General features: G+C 40.2%; 1 protein-coding gene across 3 annotated transcripts in view; it reads left to right on the forward strand.

Moving 5' to 3' along the window:
• Window positions 1–22,929, forward strand: part of GRB10 (growth factor receptor bound protein 10) — a 144,593-nt gene that overhangs the window by 90,210 nt on the left and 31,454 nt on the right. For all 3 annotated transcript variants that reach the window (XM_084214070.1, XM_084214071.1, XM_084214072.1), the window contains one exon: window positions 963–1,104. In XM_084214070.1, the coding sequence (XP_084070196.1) occupies window positions 963–1,104 (142 nt within the window). The remainder of the gene's footprint in view (window positions 1–962; window positions 1,105–22,929) is intronic.

Raw genomic sequence — 22,929 nt, forward strand, 5'->3', positions numbered from 1 at the left:
AGGCATGCAGAAAAATGACGGCAAACTGAGTTTTTAATTATTTGCCTTTCAAATTCAGTAGTTATTTGATTTGGGAACTTTCATGATTGCCGCTAGATGGTGCCTTCTGCTTAGGCATTGAAGGGCAGCCTACTGCAGTCAGCCAGTGCATCTTCAGTGGTGATGCCCTGGCATCAGGGAAACCAAAAACCATCTGTGTAGTCACAAATAGGTCTTACAGCGTTTCTGGTAGGTTTTAGTTTTTCTTTTGTTGCTGTGCCCACTGCAGGTGGACTATAAACTGGAACTTGAAACTCTGTTACATGTAGACTCATGAGGCTTACTTTAGTGGATGCAAACTTGTCTGAAGAGTAACTGTAGGACAGGCATAAGGTGGGAGGGTACAATTCCAGCTAATTGCTTATTGCTAAAGCCACGTCTTTGCCTTTTCATTTCTCTGGGAAATGCCAAGTTGCTTGGAGATAGAATCTGGTATTATAATGAGGTGACAATATTGGTTTAAGTCTCAGCTTAGAGAATTCTACAGTAGGGTACATGTTTGTTTTCAAATCCACTTGGAATTTGGCTCTGAGTGACTGCCATTGTATTCTCCTCTTTCACACTGGTTTGCAGGAGCTTTGCTGACTTTCTGGCACGCACAGCTTAAGCTTGTAATCTAGTACTTACAACAGTGAGTACAGATAGATATTTCAGTTTATTTTATTTGCACAGTTACCTCAGTTACTCACCCAAGTAATCAAATTATGAGCAACAAAACAAGCATGGATGCCTGACTGGTCATTTTTTATGTGCAATTACCTACTTTGCACTAGGAGTTGCTGTAACTGTATAGTAGTTACCTAGAAAAAGAATGTGTTTGATTCCTTGTTTTTAGTGTCATTATCAAAAACCATGGGGCAGGAGAGCCAGGTCTAGTGATGCCAGTTTGCTCCTCTTAATGCGTAGTGCTTCTATGTTTACAGGCGTCTTCAAGAAGAAGAACAGCAATTCCGAACATCATCTTTGCCGGCCATCCCAAACCCCTTCCCAGAACTTTGTAGCCCTGCAAGCTCTCCAGTGCTGGCCCCTGGATCTTTACCTCAGAGTCAACCTGCTAGTAAGCATGTGAGTATGGGATGAAGCTTTGGGTCATCCATTTGCGTGCAAACCAGTGTGGACTACTTCATTTTGAAGGCAGAAAGAAAGCTTCCAGATAAGTAAAACCACTTGTGGACTTTGTCTGTGAGTAGGGCAGCACTGGCCGAGAGAGTATCTTCAAATAGGCTTCAGACATTTTTTAAAAGGTTTGTAAGAAAGATGTGTAAAAATGAAGTATGCCTCTTTCAGATAAATGCATGTTGTGAATGGAGCAGTAATGTTTAATATCCTTCAGATTTTGTTATTCAGCCTAAAGATTTACTAATTCTGAAGTCAAGTAAATTATCTTAGAGTTGGATGAGGGTCTGTGCCTTTTATACTGCATATTCTAGGTGTCAAAAAACCACTGAAAATCTGAATTCTTTAAAGACATGGTGGTGCTTCATTTTCTGTTTTTCATGAAGCTGCTCAAAAAGCAAAGGTGTTCTTAGAGCTTGTACCTAGGCACAGCTCATTGTAATGGGATTTAAAGGGAAGGTTGTCCCATGGAAATCTGTTGGAGTAACTTTCTGGGTCCTTGGCAGTTAAGATAGCCCACACTGAGCTCTCATGTGGTCCAGAGCAGTACCCTCAGCAACACAGAAGTTTTTCTTCTCTGTCCGACTCCACTCTGTAAGAAACAATCATCTTGTTTTGTATCATTCCTCAAGCACACTTGAAGACTAGAGCTGGGCTCAAAAACCTTGATTTTGCAAAATGTGCTGACCTGCATGGGAATTAAAAAATTGGTTACTCTGACTATTGACTTACAACAATTCTGTTCTTGAGTACCCAAAAATATGGAGAAGTTCTGTGTCCCTGCTCAATTAGTTTGTAATTAGCTCCTACATGCTCTCTGAGAGATAAAGGGCTTGGGTACAGCTACAAGCAGAGGACCCAAATGCGTGCCCTTGTGTGTTCTGTGTTGTGTTACAGTGCCATAAACAGCTGTCTCCTTTCCTGAAAGACACAGTGCACCTCCAGTGGTTTTACTGTATTTCTCACCCATACAAGACAGACAGGTAACCAAATCATGCCCTCAGAAAAAATTGAGCCATCCCATTGGGAATTTAACACAAGGCCCTGTCAGAGACCCAGGTACTAGCTAAGCTGTTATACCAAGACAGTGTTGATGTGACTCTGGGGAGATAAAACCAGGGGCAATTCTGCCTCCTGGCACTTGCCAACAGGACAGCAGCAGAGCTGTCTTTCTGAAATAAACTTCAGTTTCTGATGAACCTGTGTTTACCTCTCCAAATATTCCCCCGGTTCAGGGTTTCTTTGCCTTTTAGCTCTATGTTTTACTAAAATTACCCAAGCCACCCTAAACTTGTCTCTGTAAAACCTTAAGGAATCCTAAATGATCTGTGAGTCAGTTTTTGATTGAATTTAGAAACTAGTGGTTTAACAGCAGATAAATATAAAAATAACCAGTCTTTTAATGTATGTGAGAAGATGGCTATAAAGGCAGAATAGAAAATCTTTTCTTTTCACAAGTTTTACCTTATAATTTTTTAAAAAAATATTCTACCTTGCTTTAAAATCAAAATTTTTTACAAATGTTTTGACAGCCTGAAATTAAATAATTTATGTTGTATAGATATACTTGCTGCTGGATTTTTTAATCAAAGACAATCCATTTGGTAAAACCTTTCATGGTACAAGCTGAGGAGGTAAAGCATGTTGGGCAATTATGGTTTCTTTTGTAGATGCAAATACACTGTTCATTTCAACCTACCAGCTCATTGGAGGCAGTAGAGAAACTCTGGCTCGGGGTAAGGGGAGGAAAGCGAAGTGTTCTTTTCCTCTCTATCAAAGTATTTTGCTCTCTTTAATAAAGGGTTAGAGAAACAAAACTGAAAAAAACCCTTCTATTTTTAAAGTATGAATGGTGAAAGAGAGTAGGATTAGTTTCTTCATGAAGGAAGAAAACTACCTCAATTTTAAACATGCAATATCATTGGATAACAAAATAATCCCTCTGTTCAGCCTCCTCATAATTTGTTTAACTCAGTTTTAGTTCCCTTCACAGGAGTCTGCTAAACATCATGAGTAAAAAAAATAATTAGTAACTTAAGAAACGTTATACGTCTTTCCCACTTCTATATCTTAAAAAAACATAGACTTTGGGAATTTGAGTAAATTATTTTAGGACATGCTCTGGTTGAGATAAATGTCAGTCAGTATAATACAAACTACTGATTAATACAACGAGTGATGAGCTTAGTTTAAAGGAATGCAGTAGCAAGGTTTAGCACCTGGCAGTTAGGGAAAAATAAGTTGTGCTTTAAGGAAAATATAAATAAAATGTTAAATGCCAACAAAAGTAAAACATGAAGATGCTTAATTCAGGTTCTCTGCTTGCAAATTATGAACAGAGATTTAAATCAGAGATGGGAATGAGCCATTCTGTTTACATGGGATATATAAGGTGCTAGTGAATTCCTTTGGTGCTTCTTGAGCATTTACAGGTAAATAAGCCAATAGCAGTTCCAGCCAGCAGTGCTGCAGCTCTGATCACACAGGGCATTACGGCACACACATGGTGTGGAGGAAGTGTTGCCTTTGGTCAGCTTGTATTTGTGGCACTTGCTGGGCTCTCAGGTTAATGTAGCCTTTGGGGATTTCAGAAAGAAGTGAGTATTTTGTTTGCTGACCACGTGAAACAGTAGAGAGATCACTGGGAAGCTGGAGGGTCTGATGACTTCATAAGAAAGGAAATGTTAGTGTTGTTCCTCCTGGAACACCTCACTGTTATTTAATAGTTGTATTTTGCAACTCTGCAATGATAAAATCTAGTAGTGGTTATGCAAAAGGAATTTAAAGATCCAGTCTTGTTAAACATAGAAGAGTCTCATGTCATATTACCAGGCCTTAGGCGTAAGGAGATGCCAGCTCTGTTCAAGTTTTACTAGAAGTTACACTTTTTCACAGTATATTGTTCCCCATAGGAAAAGGATGCATGTGTGAATGAAAGAGTGAGTAAAGAAGCTTTCTGGTCATAAAGCTTGAATTACATTTTTGGCTGAAAAAATTGATATTGTCTTTTCTCATATGCAAAATTTTATTCTGTAGCTGGAGCCTGACATACAAATTTCTTGTTGATTCTGAGTCTCTTCCTTATTTTTTTCATGTAGTTGCCACTGCTTTTTTTAACAAGCACTTCACAGTGTTGCTTTATGCACTGCTCTGCATTTGTCTCCTACTCTTGCCTCAGCAAAGAAAGATAAAAACAGTAAAGCAGTGAAAAATAACTGTAATAAACCTTCCTTACTTTTTAATGTGCTAGGTTCTTTCTTCTGTCCTCTTATGGTGACAAAGCATTTTCTTTATTGTACTCAAAAAAGTGCAATAATTTCATTTTTTGGAAAAGATTTTGATGAGATCTGTTGTGTAATGGTACTAATTTCACCACAGCAGGAAGCAGTATGCCCCCTCTAAACTCTGCTGCCAGTCAGGCACTGAATATTGCTTTTAAAGCTGATGGCTGCAGCAGTGTACTGCAGGTGCCTCCAGAAGAGAGACAGCCGTGGGAAATAACAGGTCTTCAGTAGTAGCACAAAACTAAACACACCTGTAGGCAAATGGGGTAGTCATTTAATGGGAGAAGCAATCTGGGAGGTAAAACCGGAGTCTTAGGCTTATTGAAATAATTTCAAATTTGTTTTTGAGAGGGTGCTTTTTTAATTCTGGTTAATCTTCTTTGCTTTAGAAAAAGAACTTAATCTTGTGAATTTTTTTTTTTTCTGAGCGCACAAAGGTTGACAAACTGGCACATAATTTAGTAGTAAAAGACTTAGAAAAGAAATGACTGTGAACTTTTAGGTTACATTTCAAAGGCTATCCTGCACTGAACAACATCCACAGTGGCAACGTGTGCTAATAGGGTTGTGTGACCAAACAGATCCGGTGATAGACATTCAAAAGTTATTTGTATTAAAGAGATACATGCCCCTTTGGAGTTCAGCAGTATGATCTTTTATTGCAGGTCTGCAGGTGGAAATGGCCCACTTTGAGCTTAGTGTTGCCGTGAAAAATGTTAGCTGTCAGGTTGTTGATAGTGAACAGCCCATGGGTCTGTATAAAATGGCACTGCTGAAGTTTTAGTGGTGTAGCCAACCAGCTGGTGAGCAGCTGGATGAGAAGTACCAACCAGTTGTGCTGTTGGGTCAGTAGCTGCTTCATTTGCTGGTGTGGTGAGTGAGACAGTGCAGGTGCCTTGTGCTTGGAGAAACCATGGTCCTTCAAGTGGTAGCTGACAAGAACTCCTAAGTCTCTGAGTTGAGAGCAGGGTTGTCTGTGAGCTTGGACAGGAGGCTGACAGTAGAGGAGCTCCCTGATCAGTGCATGCCCAAGCATTCCCCCTTCATCTGTGCCTGATTTTGTCCTCTAAGTATCACCATCTGCCCATCACTACAGAGCCCAAGACTTGAGCAGACCTCTGAGAGCACTCCCACTTTCCGTACATGGGAAGGGTCAGAAAAGGCAGGAGCAGGAAGGACATGGTCCTGGTGACACCAGGGGCGTTGCAAGACCACTTGATTTTTTTCTCTCCCTTTCCCCCACATCTTTGTCTGTAAGGCTCATCCACACCTACAAACACAAGATCACCCCATGTCTGAAGTGGGGGAAGTGGTTGCAGGCCAGGAGAAGGGACAGCTGAAAATTTTTAAACCATTGTTTACTTAACAGGATAAATATGTTTGTCTAAGAAAAATGGAAACCAGAAAATTACACCAAACCAAGACCAAACATTTGTCCAAAAGATTGCTAAAAACATCAGACAGCAACCTTACTGCCAATTGAAGTCCATCTTTGTGTTGCTGGTATAAATGAAGAGCTAGTTGGTAACTTAGGTTATAATTTCTGGTTGTGTACAAATATTTTGGAAAAAGCATGCAATAATTACATGTAGGTCACTGCAATGCCACAGGATATTAGGCTTAAGTATCTTGTGTGAGTCAATGAAGCTTTCAACTGTAAAAATAGGGCAAATTTCTCGCATCCCCCCTCTATACAGCCCAGGCAAACTTCCAAAAAGCAGTTTGATGTACCCAAATTATTTACTCTTTTCTAGCAATTTAAATTCACTAATGGATATGAATTAATGCCATTCTTTTTTCCAGATTTAGTTACTCTTCAAGGGAGCTTGTGTAAACCGACTTCTTAGTTTTTATTGTTCTAATTACATGTTATGATGCACATATTTTTTATTTTTCTTCCCACAAAACTTTTATATTGGCTCTTTTGAAGATGTGGATGTTGATTTTCTAAAGAGAAGCTGTATAAAAATATGAACTTCTGTATAATGCAGGCATTATGTACTAAGTTGGATTTTGCCTGTGTCACAGCAAATTTTGTACTTGATCCTTCAGTGGAACAATCTTTTGCAACAAGACATTTTGAAAATAAATACTGACATCTAAGTGAGTCAACTTTCACTAAAACAGGCCAAATCTATAGCTGGATATAATCTAGTCATTTCCTTTGGTCTAAGTCTAGACCAAACTTTAAAACTTGGGTTTTCAGGAGTATCTGCCATGACACATCATGTTGTTTCTCTCAAATCTTTCTTTGAAGCAAGTCTTTTACTCTAAGTAAATAAATCACACATAAATTGCTCTGCAGCATGTTTAACTCAGATGCCTTTTTTAAAGGTAGTTGCAGTTGTGTTTGGAAAAAAACAGGGAAAGAGCAGGCCTCTGCTGCAGGGCTGTGATCTAACGGCCTGAAAGCAGCCTTTGGGTGCCCTTCTCTTGTTTGGAGAAATAGCACTTTCCCAAACTAAAAGAGTTAAATTTGATGGGCAGGGTAGGAAAGATGTTGCATTACTTGTCATCTTATCTCCTCTCTCGTGGAAACATGTTGTCCTGAAATTAGGCTGGGGGTGAGTTCACAGCATGATCAGTTGCATCATGCTGAAAGTCTTATTTACTCATTACTGAGGAAGAGAATGGTGAATATCTGAGGTCTAACAAGCTTTCTGGACTAAGCTAAACACCAGCAGCCGTTGGTGCTGTTAGTGCTGGTCACCATGTGGGTCTGCAGGCTCTCCAGCTGGAGCCCTGCATGTGGGCTGCCGAGACTGGGATCAGCACAGAGGCAAAGCTGCTGTTTCTCCTTCCTCATGCCTCTTACAGCAAGAAGCTTTGTGTTAGAAAGAAATGAGTCTCTTTGTTCTTGCTTTTTGGAAAGTGCCAGAACAGTAGTTACAGTCCCAACATGAATTACTGGAAATATGAAGGGCATCTCATGCTCAAACCAAGACTATGTTATTTGTTGGGATTTTTTTGTTTGCAATGACACAAACCTGGCCCATCTCCCAGGAGCGTTTTGGCTCCCTACCCGGAAGTGATGCTCCGGCCGCAGGGGTGTGCTGGGAGGAGGGCTGTGTGCTCAGGACCAGCGGGGAGCACACTGTCCATCCATGGATGGAACCAACCTGGCCCAAGCCTGCCTTGCTCCATGTGTGCTGGTACCCCACTGGGTCTCCAGCCACACAGTAATCCCTGCAGTTGTTTTAAATAGCTGTAATAATACTGAGCAATCTGTAGTATTTGCATCAGTAACTGCATTAGTGTGTCCATACTACATTTTTCTGTGGGCATCTTAGTTATGTGTGCACTTGCACATTTTGTTGCACATTCCTCTTGCTGTATTTTATTAATAGCAGAGTAAAACTTTGATGTTCTATGTTTTGATTGGGAATTGACAGAACTGAGGAGCTATCAGGCTGAGAAGGCAGTGAAAAATGGGAAAGCATAATATGAGAAGAATTCTGACTTTCTCTGTGCCTAGTCAGGCAGGCAGGAATGGGTTTTGGTGTAAACATAAGTGAAACAGGGAATTTAAAAAACCCCAGAACTAGATTGAGTGACTGTAATTATACCGTAAACGAATGGTTGAGATGAATCAGAGATGTTGTGACTTTGTGCTGATAGCCTTTAAGGAGTCATTCAGCAAGGCAGGAACAGCCACACTGAGTTTGTGTCACATCTGTGCTGTCTGGACTCAAGGTGTGAGTTCAGGTCAACTTTGGACACTTTGGATAGAAGCCTTTGTGGACCTCTGCTACCCAGAGGGCAGGTGAATGAAAGCACCAGCTCATATTTTAGAGCCTCTGCTGCGTATATCCTCTGTGACCTTGTGACACCAGTTCGTTGCCAGCAGCTGGTAGGTGAGCTGACCATGAGGTCCTTCCCAAGGTGAGCTGTGGCAGCTCTGGCACCTGCAGCTGAGCTGCTGGTGATCCCTGGTGGATGCTGTGGACGTATGGAGTGCAGGACTGGGAAGACACCCAAGTTTTTGCTTGCTTGCTGGCATCTACTTCTAGGGATGGCAGGCAAAGCCAGTGTTTAGTTTGTTCCTTTCCAACCCATCAGCACAGTTGTTGCTTAAGTGTGAGGAGGGATGCTGTTCATTCAGAGCAGGTAAAAGGCTTCTTTGGACTTCTTTTAATTTCCTGAACAGTGACCTGTGCCCATGATTTAGTGGAAATTTATTTGAAATGTCCATCTTCACTTAGGTGGTGTTTGTTTGTCGATGCGTGGGAAAGAAGGAACTTGGAGTTAGTTCATTGTTTTGGTAATAGGATGTTCTTGCATTGTGCCAGAGCTTGCAGATATAGTTTTGTTCCATTTCCTAAACAGGGGGAAATGTCAGTTGGAATTTAATAGCAAGTTAATTAAATCATTGTGGGATGAGTTTCAATTCTCTTTGCTTTTGATTTATAGCCTCCTATTGCTATCAAATTCTTATTATATTATTCTTCCTCCTAATAGGAGTGCAGAATTACTGTACTAAAAAGTGATTTTGTTTAATTAATGTAAGTACCTTCAATCTTTGCTTCAGCCTGGCTGTAATCTGAACATCATTTACAAAATTTACATAAAAGTGAGTTTAATCTGGACTTGCTGAAGGACAAGCCATCATTGGTCCACAGAAGCTACATCTCATGCTTCTCCACTGGCGTTAGGATTGCTTGTTCTCTCCAGCAGTAGACTCTGCTGCTGCCAGGGTTACTGGAGCTCATTTCTCCTGCTGCATTTCAGGAAGCAATAAAATTGGAAATACCACTGTTGTGCTTCATTCCTGGACTGTTTGGGTTTTTCTGGTGTTGCTGAGGGAGAAATGAATAGCACTCCAAAACAAAATGGATTGATGATCAGCTGGAAGTTTGGATCCAAGATCCTTTCCCAAGACCATGGGATATTTCTGGGGAATGTGCATAAAGTAGCTTTGTCACAGCAGACTTAATTCCAGTGAGATTTCATTAACAGCAAAGAAAACACGGTTCTGTAAGTTTTTATAGGAGAAAGGGATGAAAGTGGGAGAGACCTTTAAAAGCTACTTCTGTGTCATACCAAACAGGTGTCATTTTATAGCACCCAGGTCTTTTTAGCTACCCCTTTCATCTGCCTAGATTTCTTGTTTGGCCAGAGTGAGGAACTGCTCTTTTTTTGGGGTTATTTAGAGATGGGCTATGAGGACACTGCTTCACCCTGCACACACACAAGTTTACAGAGTGCATTGTCCATCCAGACATTTCATAGGAATGTTATCTCTATATGCTGCAGGGAAGCAGCTCCTGAGTGCTGGGACTGATGCCTGTGCCCAGCAGTCACCAGGGAAGGTTGGCTGCCTCACCATGTGCTGACCTGCTCGTGTTCCTCCTCTCGTTTTTTATGTTCACCTTTAAAAAATTTCTTTCCTTACCATCCATGCCAGAATAGGTAATGAGAATAGGAAAAAGCTCTTCATAAGGAACAAACACTGTTTAAAAAAAACTGTTGGAAAAAAAAAGGAGGTACAAAATATTAATGAGAGTATTCTAAGCTAAATAGCAGTGTCTGCGTAGTAAAACACCTGGATCTGGAGTGAATTTTACAGACAAGTTGCTCTCAGGCTTCTGTGAGTCATTTATTTGTGAGCATGTCCTTGCCTGCAAACTTGACAGCATCTAATTACTCAGAAGTAACTTGCTTGACACATTGTTGCTGGTTACACTTATTTTCCCTATTGCTTACTAAAATCTACCAAAAGCAAGATGACCACAGTGTTTCTGGAGTTTATAAATAGCTTTACAAATGTTTTCAGCGATTTTCATTCACCAAGTACTCAGTTCTGCTGGACAAGCTATAGATGAGATCTTTGATAAGAATCAGGTATCAGGTACAGAGCTTTAGCATTGAAAAATAACTGTTGTGCTTCAGTTTATGAATGCTTTTTACTAAGTTGTCACAAACTCCAGAGCAGTGTTATGTTTAAACACTTGAAGTACACACACACACACACACACACACACACACACACACATATCTGTATGATTGTGTATAGGAGAAAATGAAAAGATTGCTTGCAGTACTGTCACCTTATAATGGCTTTATGGGACAGCTTGAAAAGAAATAGGCATTAAATATATAAAGATCACCCTCCTCTTCATAAGGCAAAGAAAAGAAAGCTGATGTTACAGGAATAACAACATCTAGTCATGCAGGTAAAACCTTTAATTAGATATTCTCCATCTGTTTTTCTGTGTTATATGCTGGTTTGTTTTATGTATTTTTTTTTTCCATGGCTGACCTTTGAACCTTTTTTTTAACAAACTAGCTTGTTAAAGCTTTGTAAAGCTCATCCAAGTAAGGCTGAGCCTTGCCTCTTGTTACAGCCTTGTCAAATGAGCATGCTCTAAAAGGCAGTCTCAAATAATGTTTTGCTGAAAAATGCTCTTGCTGCACTTGAAGCTAATGTCATTCCATTTCCAGCATTTAAAAGGTCCTAAATATATTTGAAAACCTCTTTTGTTGTCTTCATGAGCAGTGGTGAGACTGGGTTGTAGTCCTGAATGTGGATCCAGTGAATGCTTAAGTGAAAGTTTTGGTTTATGCTTTTTTATTTTCTATGAGCATACTTACCCACCATGATTTGCATCCTAGTCTGTTGGGGGTTTTGGTTGTTTTTTGGCATTGGGTTATTGTTGTTTCTTTTTTTTTTTTTTTTTTTTTTTTGTTTGCCTGCACAGGTGGAAAAGGTAATCTAAATCCTGAGTCTTTCATCTTCTGCAGAGAGAGGCTGTCAGTTCAAGGGAAGTGAAGTGCTTGTCAGCTGGGGGGTCATGAGAGTACCACATTCAGTCCTAGGGATAAAGATTTTCAATTTCTAACCATTTGTACAATGTAACACATTTTTTAGTCTTTTCTAGGTTATTAAAAGAAGTGGAAAATCAGGAGGCTGCCAGCTATATTTGTGCAAATGTACCTTCAGCGTAATTTCCCTTTGCTCCCATTGAACATTCAGTTCTGCATTACACTGCATGCAAGTTACAAATGAGCATTTGCTTACAGCCTAATTAAGCATAGCTTAGAGCAGTACTTAATTGCAACACTTCAAGTAATACAGAGGAACTTCAAGCCAATCTGGCTAACAAGAAATTAACTTTGTGCTCTGCCCAAGGTTGCTCTAGCTGCTGTGTCTGTAAGGTTTCATTGTGTCCTGCCCTCTGTGTCCATGGAATAGCACTTGGGCAATCTTCAGGAGTCACAGAGAAACGTTTTAGGATTTCAGTTAAAGCAAGAAATCCTGCAAGAAGTGAGACAGAGCATGATGGAGTCTTTCAGTGAGTAGAGAAATTGCCTGTGCAGCAGATGCTGGCTTTGGGGGTCTCCAGCAGTTCATCTATTGATGTCTGAATGGCACTGAGGAGAATTCTGCTATGATGGCATATAATCATTAAATGAAAGAGCTGAATGAACTTCATAGGAAGTTTTCTATATGTTACTTTTATCCCTTAAATAAATAAATAGCCTAGTAGCTCTGAAGATGGTAAAATAAATTTTACAGACTGTAAACACGCTCACATCAGTTTCTCCGCTTTGCCTCTTTCCCAAGCTTTCTCCAGCTGCAGCTGTAAAAGCTGTGATGTTTAACTTGCCGATCAAAATGCTCAAGGATGATGTGCTTGCAAAGGGCTTGTTTTATCCCAATGCCAGAGGTCTGGAAGTGCTAATATCTCTGCATTCAAATACTAGCCATTAAGAAAGAGGAGACCCTAGTAAAATTCCAGCGAAAATATTATGAAAAAAACGTGTGCAGTGTCAGACATGATTCATAATGACTGAATTCTTTGAATTTGCAGCAGTCTCTGCTTTCTGCATAATTGAGTTCATCTCTACTACAGCTGTCTTTTCTGAACATGTTAGTTGCAACTTAGTAGCAATATCTAGGTATGAGGACTCATGAATTGTGGAAAATTAGTTGATTATCCTAATTTCTTTATTTTAAAATACATTAATGTAGGGAAGGAGAAAGTAATTATTTTTCCTCTTAAATTATGTCACAATATTTATATAAAATTTCAAACCAGTAAGATCTCACTGAGTTCAAGAAATACATTGGAAATTCTTGAAGAGAAGGTATTTAAAGTCTGACTGGATAGTTGCTCAGATTGCTTGGCTTAGACTTGCAGAACTCCATGTAGAACTCCAACCCTGATATATAAAGACTTCTTCCATGATTTTTTGTGTTGGTGCAAAACTTTTGCAAGGCCAATTTTTCTACGGTGACCTAAGGGATCTTTTGAATGGTTGCTGAAGACTATTTCTTTATGCTGAGCAATTCTGCTTTTGCACTACAACCATAATGAAGTGTTTTTGAAGGACATATTTGACTTTGCATAACATGATTGCAAATTAGGTTTGTATGCTGTAGCTGAATTACCAGTGTCTGGAAATAAATACCTATTTTGAGTATTGGTTGCATATTGAATTATAAAATGTGTGCATTAATGTAAGACAAACTTGGAGGTCTTTACCTACAACAGACAAGTAGTAGGAATGGCCATGGTTCTCATATTATTTGCTTGCAGTGGCATTTCTTTTGCTGCTGGAAGGTAGCATGTAGACTAATGAACATATCCAGCATAGTTGTTTTGCCCACCTACAGAGAGCCCTTTTTTGAATCTCAGCTTGGAAGAAGTGGAGATAAAAAAGTTTAACTTCAAATGATAGTATTGGGATTTCTTGGTGAAGAAAATCCTCATGTTTTTGTGTACAACTTCGTATTATGAGTGGTCAAATCAGCAGTTGGCTCAAACTCAGTGCATAAGTCTCATAAAAGCTCCGTTAGAGATTTGGGTTTAATCACCCTTAGGTTGTCAGCTCCCTGCTGTCAGATGCAGTCATGGTAGTCCCAGCCTTTTACTGTCCTTGCAGTCTGTTCACAGATCTCTTCCGATGCTTGCTGCTTGTCAAAAACAACAGCAAGTGCTGTTTTGAGAAGGTATTGCATTCCATATTTTGCTTGATGAGCCTTATGGTCTGACCAAGGGACCTTGGTGTGTGTTCTGTTCCTCCTCACCTCTTATTTGGGTTGCTTGTCTCCAGTTAATGGTGACACAGAGAAGTATCTTTCAAGTACTTTCATGCTGTCTTAGGGTAGCAAAGCTATGAAAGATGATAGGTTGCACAAGTGCCTCTTGCTCTTTCTGTTGACCACAGTGGGAACCTGAATGACTAGTGAAGACAGGATGTGCTTTGACTGAGGTGGCTAGTGACAGCTGAAATGGGCTGCCACCTCTGTGTAGTTCAGGAGGAATGTAAACCAGGTAGTGCTCTGTGATCATGAAGATCCTTTCCTTACCCTAAGTTACTGAGCTGTTTTGTTAGGACCAAATTGGGCCTTGTTTCTAAGTGGGAAATTTTTGTTGACCATGTGCCTGAATGGCGAATGTCCTCAGTTACTCCTGGAGGAAACAGCAGAGTTTGTTTGTCTGGAGAAATGCTGGCAGCTCCAGGGCTGATTTTTTTCTATCATTTGTTAAGGGCCTGTGAAAAGAGATGAGTTTCATATCACAGTCTTGTGCGAATTCAAGTCAGTACTCTTCCACATCTGTTCAGCAGTTTCACTTCTGTGTGCCGTGTTCAGACATTTGAGGTACCCTTTTCAATAGAGGAGTGTAGATAAGATTTAGGCAGGGAATACAGACTTTCATGGACAGATAGTTTTAGCCATTGGTACTTGATACACAGCAGTGATGCCAATTTTTGAGAAAAAAGAAAATTTAATAACAAATGGGAATCTGGGCTGGGGAAGTATCTCTTCTTCAAGAGCCAGTAAGCTCATTGAGAGGGGAGCAATAGCTAGAGTTTCTAAGGGAGAGGGTTGAGGAACTGGACTGCCATTTCAGAAAGTAATTTACCTCTGATTTGTTTTCTGATTTTGTACTAGGGAAAGCTACCCTTAGCTCTTGTTTTGTGTAGAAAACCAAATGCAAGAAACTTGAGTTGGTTTGTGAAGAAGGAAGGAGGTTTAATTTCCCCAACTGACTGATTATCCTCGTTATGGACAATCAAAGTCATCAAGATCTCTTTTGGTTGCTTTAGCTAACTAAAAAGGCTGAATCTGTCATCTCAAGGTACTTTCCATGTTGAACCCCAGAATGAGGCTACCTGATAATTTATCTAATCCAGTCTGTACATCTGGAAAATAATGGTGTCTGCAGAGAAGATTAAGACCTTTGGCTTAACGAGGCACTGTCCATGGAAGGGAAGTTTGTTACATTACACTCAAAGAGAATGTACCTTTTCACTTCTATTTTAAACAGGGGTTTCATGAAGGAAATTAATGCACTAGCTATTTTGTTACACTTTAAAAAGTACAATTCATAGGATTCACCCCTTGGCAAAGCCTTGGTTGATGTGAGCCAAGCAACCTTCTGTTCGCTGAACGAAGAACCTACAGAACTCTGGAAACAAGTCCACAAACCCACTTGTTTATTGAGAGTTAAACTTTAGGTCTGATCAGTGTCAGTTATGTTGAAGAGTGTATAAGCAAAAGTTGAACCAAAAATAGTTTTAGTACTGAGTATTTTTTGTTAATACTCTGCAGGTAGCAAAAATTTTCTGCTTTTGCCCTATGTAGTCTTGTGCAGGAAGATGGGGGAGTTGTGGAAGAAGCAAGTGTTGTGACACTTTTATATGCAGTACAAAAGGAAAGGTGGATGTTCCTCCAGTAAGAAGCTTTATGCTCTGCCACCACCCAAAGCCACCAACCTTCTGAAGCTTGAAAAGGCAATAAGGTTTTTCTTATGTGTAGAATTGTATCTACCTGAATGAATTGAAAGTGGTAAGTAGTGAGATTTGCTGAAGTCAGCAGATTTGGTTTGACGCAGTTAGAAATTAAGTATCAATTAATAGTTAATGTTATTATTGCCATTTATTAATACAATATGTTTTTAAAGGACACTTCAAAATAAGTTAGTTTTCTTATGTAGAACTATGTATTTAATCTATGAAATTCTACATGGCAATTGAATGGAAGAATTAGATATTGAAATCTGAAGTGTATAGAATGATATATAAGTGTCTGTTACTCATTTACATAAATACAAGACTGCAATAAGCATAGAGATTAGGCAAGCAGATCTTAGTATTCAGATTCATATCGAACCCAAGCTGCTGTTTGGGGAAGGAAGGGAAGGGGAAAAACACTGTTTATGTTGAAATATATTTTACTCAAGTTTTGTCTAGAAGAGACTATTAAATTTTTGTGTTGCCCAGGACCCTAAGATCCTGCGACGTTTGCATGTCCTCCCTTATATGTTGATCTAAATTGTACTTTTCCCTTTTCAGGCTAGCTTTCTTAAACTTATGTCACTGGGTCTGTAAGCCAAGTGCACAGTGTTTTAAAAAATGGAGTTTTTTTGACAGGGAATGGAATTATGCACTCATGGAAATAGAAAATTCAGAATAAGAAAGATGTCCAAAGGGTGATATACCTTCTTCCAGTCAATTTGGGGGGGAAAAATGAGCTTGGGAAAAGGCATTTTCCTTTAATAAACCTGACACCAGTGCCTTTATATTCTCTTTCATTTTCTCTGTGGTTCAGTTCAGGAAGGTTTCAATGACCCAGATTTTTTTCTCAGCATAATCCTAAAGAAGATCCATGATATAAATACAGAGCCATCAAAATCCTTTGAGAAAAAAATTATCATTCTTGCCAGGACAGAGATAAATTTACTGGTATCTTTGCATGGTGGATTTCTTTAACCCCTTGACAATAATTTGGGGGGGGAGAAAGGGGCAGAAGGAAGCATACTTGTAGGTAATGACATTTATGTGTTATCTATAGCACATGAAAATACAGAGTCAGCTCCCTTGTCATTGCCTTTTGGAGTCTTGGAAATGGTTGCTTTCTCTATTATCAGCTACAGTAGAAAGGCCACTGTTAAAAATTTTCCCACTTAATATCATGCAGATTTGTTTTCTAGAGGGTGTCTCTTCTCTTAAAAGATTCACCCAATGTTTGCTCTTTTCCTCTTGTGATTTTTCATACCCTTTTGCTTGCACTAAACAAAGAAACTAGGCATGTGAGTTATTTGAATATAATTGTCTTTTTAATACAGGCAATTATTTAAAATGTTTAATAGGATCCTCATGAAAATTGTTGCATAAACTTTTCAATTAGAGAGAAGGCTCTTTGATTGCGTTTGTGTAAGATATTTAATTGGGTGGACAGTACAGAATGAATATGTTTGGAAATTGTCTCAGATTACCTGCTTGTAGGGGGATGCCTATAGGGAGGAGAAAGCTTTGCTTCCAATTAACTTCAAAGATAAGATAGCTTAATTGGAAGCTGACTGTGCCTTGACAGCTTCAGAGCAGCAGTGACTTCCATGTAAAATAATCTGAAGCAGATGCTGAATGAAGAAGTAGCATTTTCCTTCATGCAGTCTTTGGCATCAGATCTCTGGCATTATGTTATCTAGTTCTAAATGAGGAAGCATTTTTTTGTCGTTACATTGATTTCAGTGCTGTACTTCATATTTATACTTACGCCGGTAAGTTCATCAGCCTTTGACAAACAAACCGTAACACTAACTTAAAGGGAACTTCAAACCACTTTGGCTTGGCTGGGGAAAATATGAAGAATCCTACAAAAAGACCCATTTAGGGTTCCTGATCTATGATCAAACTAGATCTTCTTTATGCTTTTAGTTAATGTTGTGGTTACATAACTTTTCTCTATCTGTATAAGAGCTTGGAGGCTAGAGAAATGGGCTGTAGGAAAGCACATGAAGTTTAACAAGGGCAAGTGTAAAGTCCTGAACCTTTGGAGGAGCAAGCCCAGGCACCAGTACATGCTGGGAGTCACCCAGCTGGAAAACAGCTTGGCAGAAAAAGACCTGGGGGTCCTGGTGGACTCCCAAGTTGAATCTGAACCAGCAATATGCCCTTGCTGCCAAGAAGGCTGATGATATCCTGGGCTGCAGGATATCACCTGGCCAAGCATCACCATTGGTTTAAGGGAGGTTTTATTCAGCACTAATGAGGCCACATGTAGAGTACTGGGTCCAGCTCTGGGTTCCCCAGCACAAGAGAGACATGGGCATACTGGAGAACATCCAGCAAAGGCCTGGAGAGATGATATGGGGACCAGAGCATCTCTGCTGTGAGGAAAGGCAGAGAGAGCTGGGACTGTTCAGCCTGGAAAAGAGAAAGCTCAGGAGCATCTTATGAATGTGCATAATTACCTTGAAGGAGGGTGCAAAGAGGACAGACCCAGGCTCTTTCCAGTGGTCCCCGGGGTCAGGACCAGAGGTAACAGGCACAAATGGAAACACAGGATGTTCCCTCTGAATGTGAGGCAACGCTTTTAACTGTGAGGGTGACTGACTGCTCTCAGTCACAGCCCAGAGAGGGTGGGAATCTCCATCCTTGAAGATACTCCAAGGCACCTGGATGCTGTCCCAGAGAAAGGGCTCTAGGTGACCCTGCTTGGGTTACAGGGTGGATCAGATAACCTGCAGAGATCCCTCCCGTCCCTCAACCCTATGTTTGTGATTGTTCCTAAACTTTAATAATGAAAAAATATATACCTAAACCCAAAAAATGGTTAAAGGTGTGTCGATCTTGAAACATATCATCTCTGTCTCATGTCTTTAATAATAAAGTTTGGAGTTATGAGGGTAAAGCTCCCTGTTAATTAATTTATAACTACTGAGTTTCTAAGAGCAATATTTTTGCTTGCCTGGCATGTGCTAGCATTACCAACATAATCTACTTGAATATCTTGTAAGAATTCTATTAAAATTTACTTTAGTAGAGGGATTTCTATGTTAAATGTTTGGATCCTATTTGATTATGAGTAGGACTGAAATTGAACAATGGCAATCAAAGTACACCTAAATATGTGTTCTATATCATAGATCAGTAAAAATAGAGGAGCCAGTCGTCTGATTTATAAATGATGAGAACCTGGACCAGAGCACTTAGAAGATAATCTGTTCTCTTGGGAAATCCTCAGCCTTAGAGGCATGAAAAAATAATGTCACTCAAATGCTTATTCAACTAGTCACAAGGGATAGAATGAAAGATTACCAGTTGGCAAAAAAGATGATGGAAAACATTTAAGGGCTGTGAAACAAGGTTTATATGATTCAGTGCAGCTTTGCACTGAAATCTGTTTGATAAGCAGCAGTGGAATACTGATAATGATGTACCTGCAAAGGAGACAGATGCATGTAGTATGATGGGAAGGACTGGCTGGGGATGGTGTATTGATGTCAGGGTAAGAGGAGCTGCTCTGGAGTAGGTGTTGGTACAAAGCAGCACTCACATCTCTGCACTGTGACCTGCTGCAGGAGATGCAGAGAGCTGACATGTTAATCTTCAGGAACAGGCTGAAGAGAGGAGCTGCAAGAGAGGAAGGATGGAGCAGTTTGTGATACTTCAAATCAGGCTGCTGAGAACTGGGGAGAACATAAGACGGGAGAGGCTATTACTGTTCATCCACTCTGTGGCCGCAGGTCCTTTAAAGCAGCTTGTGTGTGTGCCTGCTGAATGTCTTACTTGTTGTCGCTTTAGCAAAGTAACCTTCTTTTTAAAAGTTGGCATAAATGCTGCAGACTTCAATCCATATAATACAATCTATAATGAGCTAACTACTTCACTTTTGAGCCACTGCTGCTCCAGGAATTAATGCCTGGAAACCTCAGTACATGTAGATGATAGGGGAGAGCTGGAGGACATTGTTGTGAGTAGGATTGTATAGAGGACCATTTAGTTGCCTTTGTTTCTCAGCTTTTGGTAAAAACTGGTTGATTCCTTTCAGTTCATAATAGGCTGAATACCAAGCTGTTTCTATAATGTCATGGATTGCTTGTTCGGCATCTTTTTAATTAGTGACATTTTATTTAGTCCAAATTAAATATGCCAGATGTAGCTGATTTAGTGGCTAACAATGATGAGTGAGGGGAGGGAGAGCTAACATATAGCCGTCTGTTCTCAGGGAAGTTGGGAAGTTTTTTTTTTTCCTTTTTTTTTTTTTTTTTTCTAGTTCCACAGGAGAAGTTGGAGTGGTAACCATGGCAGCAGGGAATTTGTCCCTGTAAGCTAAGCCAAGGGTTGGGTTGTGTGGGGGGTTTTTGTGTTTATTTTTTTGTTTGTGGTGCCCCCACTCATAGGAAGGGGTGGGCAAAGTGGTCTCAAGCAAGCCCTGGAGAGGGAACTTGAAAATAGATAAGATAGAGATGCTTGCTGTGGACTTAAACTTGAGAGTTGCTCTTTCTGTAGTGTGCTCGGGTGGATGGGTGCAGAAGTGAAGCAGAGCAGTGAGAGATACGAAAAATTTCTTGGTGCCTTGGATCTCTACATGAAGTATTTTGGGGTGGGGTAATTAGACATCGTATGCTAATAAATCTCTTGCATTATTGTCTTTGGATTTATGCCAATATTTTTCTCACTTTTTTCCTCTGAAAACGAATAATTCTTAGCAGGTTGGAAGAGAGTGAGATTTGCATGGGGCTAGCTGCATTCAAGAGAGAGAATATCTAGCTTAATTGTGCTGCCATAACCCTAGATCTTCCATCAGCCCTGGAAACTTTTGCTATATCACACTATTATTTTCGTCTGATCCTTAAATTTACCAAAAATTAAGCAGCAGAGCAGTTTAATGGAACAGTTTTCTTCCTATTAAAGAAATCACTGAAAATGAGAATTACACATGCCTTGGGGAGAGGATAACATAAGCTCTCTTCTTCCATTGACATAACTTTTGCTGGGTAAAGATCTGCAGGGGGCCGCACAATCAATGCTTACACAGTTGTGCAGAAATCCCCTCCCCACCCAATGAGAGCAGCTCTGTTAGAAGCATTTATTATGTGCATGTGACAAACTGACCCATAAAACATCCTGAACGTTGCAGGCAGCAACAATTAGCTGATACTCGCTGCTTGGAATCGCCGGCTTCCAGAGCCGGTAGCTTGGGAGATGGGAGGTGAAGCAATATTGCTGAATGCTGTACAGCGCGGGGGCATTAGGGATGCTCTGCCATGCTGCTGGAGTTAGCCTGTCACCCTCTCCTTACAAAGCACCCAGCTGCTGCTGCTGCCAGAGCAGTACGAACTCAGCCCGCTTGTGAAAACCGATTGTGCCTTGTGCCCGCTGCTGTCGGAGTGCAGGAAATTTGTATTTCCAGGAAGGCTTGAGCTTTTGGGATTTTCAGTGCATGGATGCCATTGTGCTGTAAATTTCATAGGGTGTTTATTCTTTAAATGGTTATCATTTCCTTGAGTGCCTGTAGGTTACAGCCAGTTTTCTTGAGGGGTCTTCCTTCATGTTTTGCTTTTTTTTTCCCAGTAGCTTCTGTTTTCTTTTTCACTGTCCTAAGTTGTTCTCATCTTCATATTTTCACACGTAGGTTAATTGTAGTCCTTGTATTTTGTCTCCATGTTGACATAGCATACTTGATTCTTCTCTTATAAAGCTTTGCATGTTGAATTCTTAGAGGTTTTTCTTTCAAACTTTTTTTTTGTTTTGCTTTCCAGCTTCCCCCTTTCTCCTGGCATCTTTGGTGTAACTTCCTGTTCTGGGATGTCATTGCTTCATCAGGATGTGTGCTTCCTTGTGTGTGTGTGTGAGGAATAAAAGAACTCTTGTAAAGACAGAGAATTTTTTTTTCTTTTTTTCTTAAATCTTGTTCACCACTGTATCTGTTTCTGAAAACTCTTTTCATGCTGCTGAAGTCAATGCTAGCACGTCTAGGAGCTGGGGCTTCAGCTAAGAACTTGTTTTCATTAATTTTTAAAATTCATTTTAGCCCTCAGGGTTGCAGAGGAAACCTTAGGAACTGTGCTCTTGCAAGCACTGGGGAACAGATTCACAAGTCCTTAAATCCTTGGCTTTTCCGCTCCTTGTGATTACTTTTTTTGGGAGGATGGAGGAAGACACAGGAGTGGGAAGAGGGTCTATCTTTGTCTTACCCTGTATTGCATTCTAAGTTTAATTTCTGTTCAGCCCTATATCTTAATGCTGGCTTAGATTTCTCTGCTACCAGACTAGGTAAATTGGATTGCATTTGTTCAAGACAAATTTCATAACTATTCATTCCTAAAATAATGTGTTTGTTTTGTTGTGTCTGGACATTCCAAATGCAGTTTATTTGGCATTGCCCTCTCTTGTTGGGCTGCTGTTTTTGTTCTATTTCTGTTACTTCATCAACCACAATCAAAATCCCAAGGTCCCATTTTATCACATAAGAGACAGTCACCACCCCAAAGGTTTTCCCATGCATTAAAAATGCATGCATTTTCAAATACCAATCCTCAGTCTCCAAAGACATCTTTGAAAGCAGTCTCTGGTCCCTTTCCTAGTAATATGTGGCTGGACCTGTAGATGCAAATCAAGTGCTGGAGCCAGGCCTAGGTGTGTGTGCAGCCCTTAAAGGTGTTCCTGTTGTCTGCTCTGCAGCCTCTCTGCTCCTCTCTCCTGAGAAAAACATGCAAGGGAAGGGGGGTTTGTGGCCCATCCACACACAAGTTCTGCTTGGATATTCGTAAATCAAAGTGAGAAGCCAACTGCACGTTGCTGAGCCCTGTGGTGGAATGGGGTTTTGGCTCATAGGGTGGCCTGGGCCCTAGATGATAAGGGCCTCAGCTGCTGTTATCACAGCGTTCTACTGGGAAAGAAGGAGCCATCCAAGTCCTGGGGACCTGTACCACTTTCCTAAATCCAATGGGAAGCTGTTCCCTGGAGCCTTGTTGCACCCTCTGCCAAGCTTCAAATTAATGTGGTTCTTGTGGTTGGAAGCCTGTGCAGCAAGGAAGATGTGGTAATAATTCCTTTTCTACAGAGTAATTTATAATGGCAAAGCAATTTAAAATACTCAGTAACTAGCTTGGTTACTTAAGGATTTAATCAAGAAATTATTATGGTTTTTCTTTATATTGCCCTTTCTAGAGTTGTTAGTGATTTAAATTGTGTTTGCAAGAAGTTTTGTACTAAACCTTGCTCTTGGAGCAAATTCAGACAATAAATAATGCATTCTGTAAGCACAGCTGAGGAGAATTGCAAGCTATCTAGGGATAAATTGCCCAATAAAATATATGAAAGATAAAGGTTAATGCCAGCAAAATAATTTAATGCTGTTCATTACATAATCAAAGGAATGTAACAGTGTCTGTAACTGTCTTTTTTAATGTATGTAAAGGATCTTGAAACCAGAAAGGATTTTTGCATAAAAAGCAATTGCTGTTAGGAGGAGCTGTGTGAAGAGAAGTGAGCACATTTACAGACTTACAGTCAAAACTAACAGAAAATGCTGGAACAGTCTGGACCCCCAGATCCAGGACTGAGTGAGCTGGCTGTTGCTGCACTTCCTTCCCGCTGGTGTGGACTGTCAAAGCCTATACAAACTGCTTCCCAAGCTTTCTCTCTTCCAGCATTCTGCAAATACCCTGAAGCTTCAGCAAAAAATTCATAAAAAGCCTATTGTTACTCTTGGAAGGATTGAAAAAGGCTTTCTCCTTTCTTTTACCTA

The sequence above is a fragment of the Fringilla coelebs genome (assembly GCF_963513975.1).
Source record: "Fringilla coelebs genome assembly, chromosome: 1".
Lineage (NCBI taxonomy): Eukaryota > Metazoa > Chordata > Aves > Passeriformes > Fringillidae > Fringilla > Fringilla coelebs.